This window comes from Eucyclogobius newberryi, unplaced genomic scaffold, assembly GCF_026437365.1.
Source record: "Eucyclogobius newberryi isolate DKJ021-1_F unplaced genomic scaffold, fEucNew1.0.hap1 SCAF_16, whole genome shotgun sequence".
Taxonomy (NCBI): domain Eukaryota; kingdom Metazoa; phylum Chordata; class Actinopteri; order Gobiiformes; family Gobiidae; genus Eucyclogobius; species Eucyclogobius newberryi.
In genome coordinates this window covers 17243622-17256816 of record NW_027315790.1, presented here as the reverse complement: position 1 = coordinate 17256816, position 13195 = coordinate 17243622, and the positions used below count along the sequence as shown (strand labels likewise).

At 39.2% G+C, this 13195-nt stretch overlaps 1 protein-coding gene across 3 annotated transcripts in view; it reads right to left on the bottom strand.

Moving 5' to 3' along the window:
• Window positions 1-13195, bottom strand: part of LOC140361861 (KH domain-containing, RNA-binding, signal transduction-associated protein 3-like) — a 133354-nt gene that overhangs the window by 48666 nt on the left and 71493 nt on the right. For all 3 annotated transcript variants that reach the window (XM_072447748.1, XM_072447749.1, XM_072447747.1), the window contains exon 4: window positions 78-224. In XM_072447748.1, the coding sequence (XP_072303849.1) occupies window positions 78-224 (147 nt within the window). The remainder of the gene's footprint in view (window positions 1-77; window positions 225-13195) is intronic.

Sequence of the window (13195 nt, the reverse complement as noted above, 5' to 3'; positions counted from 1 at the left end):
TGTACGACTTTCAAGCATTCTGGTAAAACGGACCTTTGCCTCACTGGACACTGAAAAGAGTGATCAGAAGAACACACCGGTATAAGGAATTTCTTGATCTCCTCCAGCGCGTGGCCCATTCTGGCGTAGGCCTCGGCGGGCGGGGCAAACACTTCGATGAGGACATGCAGGTCTTGGTTTAAATGCTGGTATTTGGCCTCTCCGCTTTGCCGTAGTTCCTCTTCCTGAAATTACAGAGAGAGTAGACGAGGTCAATTATTATTACGAGAGAAACAAAAAATAAAATGCCGTAGCTTCAAACAGCAAAAATGTTTCTGTCCAAATGGAGGTAAGTAGTGTATATGGAAAATATAACAACATGGTGAAATGATTAAAAAGACAACCATGGTTATTAGCGACACAACGCTTGTGGGAATGTAAGATAAGATAAGATATTCCTTTATTGTCCCACATGGGGAAATTTCATTGGTGCAACGCAGGTAGATACAGAGGTAGATACAGAAGAACAGATCACTTATAGGAAGTCTGAAAAACACTTTCAGTAGAAGATCTCCTATAAATAAATAAAACTCCCATAGACAAATAAATAAATAAATACATAAATACCATTGCATGTGATCACGACAGTAATTGCATATGAATATGTGTCACGACAGCACATAGATTGCACATGAATTTCACATGAATTGCACATGAATTCCAACAGCAATTGCACATATGACAGAGTTGCACATCAGTATTAGGTTAGGTCAGTATTGCGAGTGTTCAGTACTAACAGTTTTTGTTATAAAGTCTGACAGCAGCAGGAAGGAAAGACCTACGGAACCTTTCCTTCACACATCGAGGGTGGATCAGTCTCTCACTGAAGCTGCTCTCCAGAGCAGAGAGAGTGTCCTGCAGGGGGTGACACTCATGGTCCAGCATAGATGTGAATCTAGCCAGGTAAATGATAGATGACATGTGTGACTGAAACTAAATACTAGAACAGAAGATAAAAGTTAATTTAGCAAAATATGAGCTAGATTTGTTGGCTAAACCTTATTCTTATGTTACAATAAAGAAAGATATGTATTGAAAATGGGAGAGGTCTAAAAAATGTGCCTGGAATTATCATTTTACATAGTTAGTTACAGTTTTAATCATTGAAATTGAACGGAATAGAGCAGACAGCAGACAGGCGATGGTGAGGCTGAATACGAAAAGCACAGAGGAGAGACAGACACCCACACACAAGTAGTACTCCACTTCTATTTTGCTGCTGTTGACATCTTTAAAAATAGTCCTGACCGTGATGAGCGCACTTTACAGTTGCTTGACACGACGCCGCTTCCTGCACAAACGTCTTGGTTACAGTGCGGTTGTATGTTTCAGGGTCGCAGTGTGCAATCTGCTTGTATATAATGTGTTATTCAAGCTTTTAGAATGACTATTTATACACATTTGCATTGGCATCGCGTACGTTACAGTTAAAATCCCTTGTAAATCTACAGAAAACAAGTTAAAGTAGTTCAGGCCTGATCTCTGAGCATCCAAAATGGCAATGTTCAGCGTGTGCACAGAGAAGAGAAGCATTTGATCAAGAACCGCTAAAAGCTAAAACGATTTAGCAAAACTTTAGGCATATGAAGCAGTCAAAGACCACACAGGTCTTGTAGAAGGCAACATTTTTAACGTTCATTAGTTTGAACTAGGGTTGTCAATACAAATATACACCAGAAATGAATAATTAATTTTAAAAAAAATATTTAAACCAGGCAATGATTTGTGGCAGCAATCCATATTGAGAAAAATAGGACAAAAGTTGGACCTTTAATCACATGGTATTATAATTTTGATTGACTAGCATAAGATCACATGCTTAAAAAAGTAGTATTTATAGTGTATTGTTATTGTCATAGTTGTATTGAATAAGTATAGATATTTTCCTTGAATATTTAAGTCTTGTGACCCTAGTTTAACACTAGTTTAAACATGCCAACTATCTACAAGGATTTGCTTCGTTGCAGAAATAATACATAGCCTCCTTGTCATCATACATGTCAAATATGAAGTGAATAAAGTGAGTAATCTTTCCCACAAAAGAGGATTAACTGCGAGTAGTTTTACACAATGAGGTCTGATGCTCGGTTGCGGTAAAGCTGGGAGAAGACAAACAGAAAATATTGATATGTCTGTAGTGCGTCTGTATCCGGAGAAGGCTGTCATATGTGACTGATTACTTTAGTCCTCTCGCAGCTGCCTGGCGGCCAAACAAACGTGCCGATGAGCCATCATCAAATCTGTTGGATGCCTTTGGTGTCATGATTCTTCCACTGTAACTTCATCAAAATGTGAGCGGCCTGTTCGGAAACTCTCTAAACCAGACTCTGTGATGGGGAAGTACGGTGGTGGGAGTTAAAAGGAACGATCTTCTAAAAAATAACAGGGAAAGTGTTTTATTTAATTCTCATCCACTCAATTTGAATAAAAACACTACTGTTTGGAGCTCTTTAAAATGTATGATATTGCTATTGGTTTGAAGATATGAAAAATAATATCCATTACGTTGTCTAAGCACACATTTTTAAAAGGGTGCTGATTAAAAATAAAAAGAACAGAAACTTGCTGTGTTATCTTCCTTATAAGGGTTTACCATGTCCATGATTCTCTAATGTTTATGTGTGAGGCTTGAATCACATTATATCACCTGCATATTGTCATCAGAATAATAAAACAAAATGTACACTTAAATTATGAATACATACTGAGACAATAATCAGATGTCAAACACCTCCAAAGATGTGCAAAGACAAATTCAACAGCTGTGAGACTAGATTAATGATAACAGTTAATGATAAGGTTATAGTCAAGAAAAGGTACAGTACGGAGGATTATTTTTAACAAAAGTGCAACCGTTAACTGTAAATTATAACTGTCCCAACCAATCCCAAGTCAATCAATTTAGAAATAGCAAAAATCTGAATTTAAACTTACAACAGGATTTAAAAAATACGCGGGAAAAAACATCTTGAGCATAAAATCAAGAAAAATCACATGGAACAGGATCCACACCAGTGCAATATATCAAGCATTACATGGCGATGATACAGCAATAGTAACGAGTCTCACAGCGGCTTTTAAATTACGGGCCTAATTGAATGATGTATTTCATGTGTATTTTTCACAAATGTGTGTTTTAGCCCTTCGGGGTCCGGAGCTTTTTGGGCCGTTTTTGGGTACCTTCAATTTTGCCCTGATATACTACATTAAGAAATGGTTACCAGACCAATGTTGGGTATCTTTTTTCTCAGCACAACCTCACCTATATGATGAGTTAGTTAGTTTTTCACTTTGACATACTATTTCAACACACTGGACCTAAACACACACAGAAAACACAAAGTCCGTCTAGAAAAATTATGTTTTTTTCATTGTGAAACCCTCAAACATGCTCAACCAAGCGTTTAAAAAGGTTCAAACTGAACCACAGGGTGCAAATATGAACATATAAAAGTATTTTTGTGATATATACAAGCAATAAACCACTATTTACAATAAAAAGTAGGTAAATCCTCAGGCGTTTTTCTATTTGTGCAACTTCTCAAAACAGTTTCAGTCCAAAATGACACAGAGAGCCACATCACAGGCCTTGTACTTCCATGTGAGTGATGTTCAGAAGGAACTCTAAACCAGGTCTAAACCAGGTCTAAACCAGGACTAAACCAGGTCTAAACCAGGACTAAACCAGGTCTAAACCAGGACTAAACCAGGACTAAACCAGGACTAAACCAGGTCTAAACCAGGACTAAACCAGGTCTAAACCAGGACTAAACCAGGACTAAACCAGGTCTAAACCAGGACTAAACCAGGACCAAAGCAGGTCTAAACCAGGTCTAAACTTGATCAACATGAAGTGTGCCCCTCATTTTGCTTCACAACTATATTACTGACAATGAAATACTTGAAATACTAAAACTCTCCAAAACTACTCAAAAACAGTATTATTCCTCTCGTTCGTTCTTCCTCTTTGACTAATTGTCATGTGACTAATGTTTACGTTCCTCGTGTGCGTCCTGAACATCCGGGTTAGCACAAGGCTAACGTTTTTTTCCGTTTCGTTTTATCACAAAAGACGACAAAGTTATTATAAGAAATGTAACGCGCGCAGAAAAGAGCGCATATTTTTCCGCAAATTTTTAATGGAATTGAAACGTTCATAACTTTGGTTTTATCTGGTGGATTCGAAAAAAACAAAAACTCAGATGTTGCTACGGGTCTCCACTTCCGTATGACGTCAACGTTGTTTGGTTTTCATGCTACAGGGTCCTAAAGCCGACCATGTTTTCACACGCGCCGGCGCGGGCGTCGACCCCGAAGGGTTAGCTTCAAATACACTTTTAAACCTGTTTTATTTGGACCGCTGAAAGCCCTGCACAAGGATTCCAATGCACACACACATGGTGAATACATTTCTCGAATCTTATTTTTTACATTTTGATTAGTATTAATCATGGCCAAATGTAACAAACATATAAACAACAACTATTTGTTTGTGTCGTCTACAAAAGGCATACATTCATATTTTTATTTTGCTGTCCTATTAAAATGAATGGGATACAAATCTAGTACCAGATTGTGAACGGCTTGTGTTTACATACTGTAAACAAGGGCCAAAGCTTGTCCAATTTGCACAATAGTTATTATACAAGTAAAAATATACAACAAAACCTACATTTTGTTGAATTACCGTACTTTTTGGGCTTAACAGTGCTCCAGAATAAACGCCACACCAACGAAATATGCAAAGAAAATAAACATTGTACACATACCTGTGAATGTGCCCATGTTGTACCATGAGATATTTACAGAACCTGCCGCATTATAATGAGACCACTGCATCACTACCATGGACCATCTTTCTGTGTAAATATCTCATATTACAATGTAACACTCACTCATTAAGCTCAAGCTCAGGAGCAAATGAACCAGATGTCAAGACACAGACACAGGTAAATCAGCTCACACAGAGTCATCAAGGACAGAGGGGACAGAGGGGACAACTCTGATGTGTTCTCTGTATATTAAACTTGAAACTGTTGTGTGTTTTATTACAATACAACTCATATTCACTGAGAAATTAGTCTAATGAGGAATTAAATTTGGACGCACAGACATTTGATACGGCGGTCTGCAGTTTATAACCCGCTTCGCAATTAAATGAGAATTTACTGCCTCATGTTACAACTGCGGCTTATTGACAGGTGCGGGCCGTATATGTACAATTTGTTTTTCTTTGTAAATTTTGTTGGTGCGGCTTTTATTCAGGAGCGCTCTAAAGCCCAAAAATGACTGTAGATCGAAAGATTCCTGTTTAGTATTTAACACTAAATCCTATATGTCGGTGTAATCCCTCATTCGTCCAGGCGTGTTCCATAGTAGAAAAAGCTTCAGTTGTAGTCATCTGGACTCAGTTTGAAAAAATAGACGTTTCGACTCTCATCCAAGAGTCATTGTCAATAAAAGAATTTAGATCGAGAACTCCGATATTAATACTGTTCTGTGGTAAGACCCGCCCATTGGGCGGAGCCTTCCTGAAGTAGAAAGAGTTGTTTGTTTCAACAGAAATATAGGCTAGCTCGGTAGATACAAGGGGGGAGTTTCTGTTGAAACAAACAACTCTTTCTACTTCAGGAAGGCTCCTCCCAATGGGCGGGTCTTACCACAGAACAGTATTAATATCGGAGTTCTCGATCTAAATTCTTTTATTGACAATGACTCTTGGATGAGAGTCAAAACGTCTATTTTTTCAAACTGAGTCCAGGTGACTACAACTGAAGCTTTTTCTACTAAATCCTATAATTTTCAACTTGTTTTTTCAGCTTTTCGTCACAAACTGCCACTTAACTGATGATAACTATGATAAATATTTAGCACAGGTGCTATTCCACCAAACAAAATAGTAATTATTACAAAAACACGAGAACCGGTCAAATGCACTTAAGATAAAAATTCAAATAAAGAAATGCGTTTTTTTCAGATGGAAGATATAAGCAAGTTCTAGTCTGAACAGGTTAGTGCATCACAGTGAATATCATTTTACAGTGTTTTCTCTGCTCAGATTCATACTCTGAATGTATCCCTGCAGGAACATTCCAAATCATTAAAAGCCATTTGTCATGATAGACATCTGCATTTACAGAGTCTTGCGGCATCCTGCTAAACATGCAGCAGGTCTAGAGGCAAACATCCATCCCAATATTTACCCCACAACTCCATCAGCATCTGAGACTCTGCCCTCTGCATGACCTTCTCCAGCTGGTACACCAGATGTGTCTTTCATAAGTAAGCCACATGTCTGCTCCACTTAACGTCCAAAGAAACTGTAGAACACACCAAGGCAATCGCTGCCGTCAACATCAACAAGGGTAGAAATCTTTACCAGGTATTTTGGGACTCAAGTGGAGATGAATGCATCTCCAGCAGAGGAAAACGCAGCAGGCAGAGCAAAGTCTGGGGTAAAAATACCTTCAATCGATTTTTTTTTCGGTAAAAAAACATCGAGAACATACTATTGGAATACGGACTTGGACAATAATGACAAGGTTTATGTTTTAAGGATATTTTTGAGGTAGATGCCACACCTATTTCAGGATAAAGCGATGTGGGGTCTTATCCAGAGAAACAATAGAGGAATAGCAGGGCAAACAGTTATAGACAACAACACTGTTCCTTTCCACTGGTGTCAACAGCCATCGTTCCAGACAAAATCATATTTCATTGCTAGGTAACACTTGATCGCAGTTAGGTTTAGCCGATCACCCAATTAGCTCCAAGAATTCAGTTACTATTATCTCTACAAAGTTATGCTTTGTACCTCAAAATCATTAAGACTACTAGACAATGTTGTGTTATTGAAAGCAGATATTACAGAGTGAGAATCTAAGCAAGAAGATGGGTAATTTGTGGAAAAAATGATCTAAACCTGCCTGAGCCAAACGTCATATTATACCCCATTATCACAAAATACTACATTGGTCAATGTTGTGCCGAATACTCTAAATTAACACATATCAAAGCACTTTACAAGGGCTGATCTCTGGGTGCCCTCTTCTACTTTTTCATTACATACGTGTCAATAAAGTCTGCTGGAGTTTGCATTGGTACACAAGAGGAGCGAGTCTGTGGGTGGGAAAAGTGTACAAACAACCACTCGCTCAATGTAGGCAATGTAGAATTACCATGGCGTCCAAAAAGCCAAAAGAGCATATTTATATAACATTACCCATATTACACAAGTAAACCTAAACTGTATTGGCAACTTAACAACTTACAAAACTCCACAAATAAGAAAATATACATATTCTACATTCAGCCATGGGTACACACTGAAACGCTAAACAGGTCGTTTGAGGTGACTCCGTTACCGAGCCATGTTTGTGTTCGGTTAAGTGAAGGAAAATGGAGCAGCACTAAGTCGTTCCTCTTTCACCGCCCGCTTCGTTTAGACTTCAGCGTGGTAAACATTGCAAGGGCTACAGGGGCCACGGCAGCTCGACAGAAGCAGGCCGGGGATTGTTATTGATGGCTGGAATTAGGACGGCGCAGTATCTCCCTGCCACATCGAGCAGAGAAAACAACAGGTTGGATGTCCCAGTTTCTGTTTAAAAAAATAAAATGAAAATAAAGTCTTCTCCGGAGTTCTCAAATGGCATAAACTTCCTCTTCCTGTCTCCAACTCAGGGCATTTCTGATGTCAGCTAATTATAAAAAACCTTCTTTTAAGAGTGCCAGTGCTATGTTAATAATATGATAATTCTATCCATAAATCTGTGTTGTTTTACGAGAGGAGCGCTGCACACTGCACCTCCACTGACGGAGCGGCTGGTGTCGACTGCTCCGGAGCGGGCCTCTTGCTTCTCTTTCATGTGCGCCGTCTTTTATTTTATATTTGCACAGGAAAGAGATAAATAACATCATTATTTTGTCTTTACTATTCAAATACACGATGTGTTTGTACACACTGGCAGGGGTTATTTAGGAAAATACAGCAGAATATATTTTATTTAAGTCTAATAAGCACAGTGGAGGAACAGAAGTCCTGACTTATATATATATATATACTGTATGCAAACATACTGTATGCTGTAAATCAGGAGGAATATATATTGGTGTAATTATTATTATATTATTATAATTTATTTATTTTTTGTAGTGCACAGGTATGGAAATGTTAGGCCTATATATTACAGCTTATTTACATGCTAAAAAAGACTCTTGGTGTGGTGACACGTAGCATGTGTAATATGTCATGACGAATTTATTTTATGAGAAGAGGATGATATTGGCCAAAATGTTTAAAAAATCAATATATCTGGATAGTAAATTTGGTGATCGTGGGCTACTGTTTCAATATATCGCCATGAGTCATTTTTGGTATAATTTCTTGAATTATGTTGTGACCGCACAATAATTGTGTTGTTTTGTTTAAAGAAAGGAAAATTGTGTATATAAAAAACATTTGACATTTCGTCTGTTTTGATGATTAAAATGGGTGTGTTTCATTTTGAGTTTGTGAAGGTCGTGGTTATTTTAAAAATAGTGATATATTGTGGAATCCCATGAGCAATATATCGATTAACGCATGAATTGCAAACTCGTGATATTACCGCATCGTGAGCCGTGTATCGCATCGAATCGTGAGGGACCTGTGATTCCCAGCCCTATTTGGAATACAGTAAAACTCTTTCTACTCATTATGTTAGGCACACTGTCATTTTCCCATTATCCGCTGAAAAGAAAATCTATAATTTGATGCTGCAGACAATGTTATCTTTTGCACCATGAAACCAATCTGCATATATGTGTGGATCATTCTGTCCAATGTTGTTGCAGGAGAGGGCTCCTTTCAGCCAGATAAGAGGAGCTGGTGATCCAGTGCAGTCCATAGCCGCTCAGCAGCCCTCGGCGGTAGATTACAGTTGTCTGTTCCTCCTATCGATTGGCAGCATCTTGCCCTGGTTTACATTTTTTCTGTAAATCAGCTTAGCCAAAGCTGTTCATCCTGGATACAGAGGGCCACTACGCAGCGGACCAGAGAGCTCCTGGAGACACAGCTTAGAGGAGAATATCAAAGAGCTCACATATCTATTCCACTGAGGTGAAAGGAAGGAAAGTCTCTGCACACTTCAATATGCCATGCAATAATCCACTGTGCTCTGACAATCTCACATGCAAATCAAACTGAAAGTCCAAACACACGGGTCCATACTTCTTTAACTTGTGGCAGATAAACACATTTTGACTTAAAGGTGGTATGGATGATTTTTTTCAGCACATTTTTTATCATATTTCCTCGTGGCGTGGATAAATCATTTGTCCTGCCACGTATCAATCCTAAAACGCACCTACCGCTCACCTGCAGCCGCGTCAGGCTCGTCCCCACGTTTCCGCGTGCCTAAGCGCATGGATCTATCATAATATAGTTCCCTCAGTGTACGGGGCAAAATGAAGACGGAGAAAGACAGTTCGAGCTAACGCAGAAGTGGACAGAAATGTACGGGAGACGAGCGATGCGATGCGCTCCGTTGCGCTAATAAACAAACGCACGTGTGTGTTGTATCAGTCCGCACGGGGGAGTGCGCATGCGCACTTCCGCCTGCGTTCTCAAATCGCCGAAAAATCATCCATTGCGCCTTTAATAATGGGTGAAATGTTAACGTTTAAATTCAATTGCACTCTTAAGTAGTCCAGGGAGCTGCATCTCTAATGATATAATATTGCACTCTAATTGAAACATTAATATATGTGCCCTGATGGTTTAGCATAGGTAGATAGCTATGTAGTCTGACCAAAAGTAGTATTGATTTTGATTATGTATGTATCCATATTCTCACAGGCAATTTTATTTCACTTCGGCCTGTACATATAATTTAAATATAATCTGACCTGTACGCAGATGTCTTTAGCTGGGCGCTGTCTTTTTTTATTCCCTTCTGCACATTTCCATTTGCAGCTTGCATACTTTTACTTCTCTAGTCGGATCAACTTCACAGAAAAAAACTATACAGCTTTGATAACTTGATGTAGCTTTATTGAGACGGAAAAGTCAGAAATTCATGATAAACTCTGAAAGATAAAAAAAGTTCCCCCATCTGCCAAACATTTCCCAGATCAGCTTGGCGTCCATATTTTAGCAGACTGTTAATGAGATCTATGATAATGAAGTATGTGATTCTGCAAAGGGGAACATGAACAAGCACGCGGCAAGTCCCAAAGACAGTAAGGTGTTATAATCAGCGCCAAACCCCACTCACGGAAATGTGTTTTTTGTGTATGAGTGAAATTAAAGAGGGAGTCCAAGTCCCAGAGAGGAAAATGGATGAGTTAATCACAGTGCTAACGAGAAGGGGCCGAGCTAGAACGGGACTTTACATCATCTGCTGCTGACAGGACAGAGCCAGACACGAGCGGCTCGGAGAATGTGAGTCCCAATACACAGCGACGATGTCCACGTTTCACTGCATTTAAACTTTTGCACATGAAAGTCATAACCATTTTGGGAAATACTGGGGGGGAAAAAGACATTTGCAATTGTGATTTAATCAGCATTCTGAAATACATTTTTATTATTAGGGTTTTTTTTTTTTCGTTTTTTTTTTTCCAAAGTCACAAGATTTTACATGAGACTCCAAACAGGATTTAGTTTTCAGCAGAGAACATTATAATTTAATATTTATGACCTTTTTCAATTGATCAATTAATTGTTAAAAACATTTAAAGCTATTACCATCAGTTCAATTCAGAGCACTATTCTTAAAATACAAAACACTACTGACACTAAAATGGTCAAGTGTAGAAATATGCATGCAAATAAAGCGCTGTTAGCGCGCACGCAGTCAAAGCAAACATATCAAACGAGATAAATACTGTACTATACTGGGACATCGAGCATTACGTAACAAAGTTCAAGGTTGTGACAGAAAATAATACAGTCCAAATGACTTTTTTATAAAAACAATTAATGAAGCTTTCAATGTTCCAGGGATAATCTATTTTTCTCTCAGCTCTGTAAACAAAACAAAACAATTACAGTATGATTACAACAATTACTGTCCACTAGGGTGTTCACAGTAACCGATTAACCGCCACTAAGCGTTTCACGGAGTGAATACATTTTGCCCGGTTAACTTCAAATAATCATTAGCTGCAGCCCTAAAGCAATGGCATCTCCAAAGAGACAAGTACATGGTGGACTCTACTAGAAAAGTTACATAGTGTATCTTAAAGGAATAATAGAGGATTTCTGGCGCGCAATCTGAGTCTCATCTCCTTGTGGCGTGGACAGCTGAGTAGTTCTCCCACATGTCAAACATTCCCTGCGTGCTAGTGCACACCTGCAGGCTTGTTCTGGCTTGTTCCCAGGATATCAGCACGTTTCCCTGGCTGCGCATGCGTGGTTGATATGCCGTGTGGGTTTAGGGAATTCCTTCAGTGTACAGTACAAAATGACGACAGAGAAAGACTGTGTTCGACGGAAATCTGCGGAGACGAGAGATGCGGCGTCTTGGAAAGAACAGGAGGGTGGGGGGTGAGTGTGCGCATGTGCGTGACTAACAGTCGCTTGAGTTGTCAAATCGGCGAAAAATCCTCTATTGTTGCTTAAAAAAAAGGAGATTTTTGCAGAAATCAATAAACTTTTCATCATTGGATGTTCTACTTACTGAGAGTAGTCAGTACTCAATCCAACCAAAAACCAGGCCAGAACTGTGATATAGTGTATGCAGTAAACCACCACTAGGACACATAGAGAATACTCTGACACGCGGGGCAGAAAAACACATGGAACCCTTGCTGAGCCCTGCATCCTGCTCTGTAAAGTGTCAATCATAAATCTGCCGTTGTTCTGGTGAAAACGGGAGAGAGCTATGAGGTCAGCACTTGAGCGTGACACGTCTTTTTCGACAGCTCCACAACAAGTCTCGGCCATCAGACGTTATTGATCTCCCTAATCAAAAAGAAAGTACCATATGATAGCGAGAATCACAGCCGACTCACAAATCACCCCTGACAAACACAGCAAGAGGGCAGACGCTGAGACACTTAGAGCCCTTATGTCCGCGCACAATCGGCTTCATTAACTACAATTGGCTAAAAGAGGGATTATTTTTTATTGATTTATATGTGTTTTTGAAAGAGTTCTACACCAATGCTCGAAGAAAACAGAATCAAGAATGCAAACGGCCACTTGGTACATTTCTGCTCTGGAAAGTCAAGATTGAAAAAGACCTCAGAGAGTATTAGTTTCTGATAGTTTCCTTTCTTAGGCGAGAGTTTTTTAATGAGTTGTTTCGTGAGCCCGCCGATTCTAAAGAGATTCTAAAAAAATTTAAAATATTTTTCCTGTTTGTGGATTTTCTGCAGTTTTTTGGGCCAAAACCTCAATAAAATAAAAATAAAAGAATATTTTGCACCAGCATCTCCGACCTTCGACCATTTCTGCACGATCTCGAGATCGTCCGAACGTCAGAGCTTTAAAACTCTCGCAACTCACGGCTTCCTAGATCCATGAGATCAACTGGTAGATTAAAATGAAGGATGCGGGGTGGGCGTGGCTTCGGCTCGCGCTCCCATTCATTGAACTCGTGTTCGAATGAGGAAATGAAGAAAACGCGTCTTGACCGATTATATCAGAATCATTTTGTCGTTGCCATTTAAGTAGCACAAGTCCTCCTCATGTGGACATGTCCAGCTCGTCTGGAGTCACGCGTTCTCTTCTGATCGCATTGTAAGGACACTACTTGTCCCGATGATCTGAGCTGCGCGTCCACGACTCGAGCGTGGGAAAGATTACTACGCCGTTGGATCAAATCACTGTGGCCAAATTTAAGCTGCTCAAGAAGACATTTCATTCATTGCACTCTTTGTGTTCCTGTCAAGACTCAATAAAGTTTATCAAACCGACTTGTTTGGTCACGGGATGATTCATTTTCTGAGACGCTGTCAGTTTGGGACTACTTTCTGTCTGATCACTGAGTTCCACCTTCCATTAAACAGTTAGTTTATGACATTGAAGGTATTTTTGTACACCGCAGTATAATAAGGGTTATTTTCAATGTCTTGCATTGATAACTATAATTATGTAGATAATGTAGAGAGGTGGGAGTAGGGCCTATATTCTAAGAATCCAAGAAAATTATTTAGAATAAAAATGTATTTT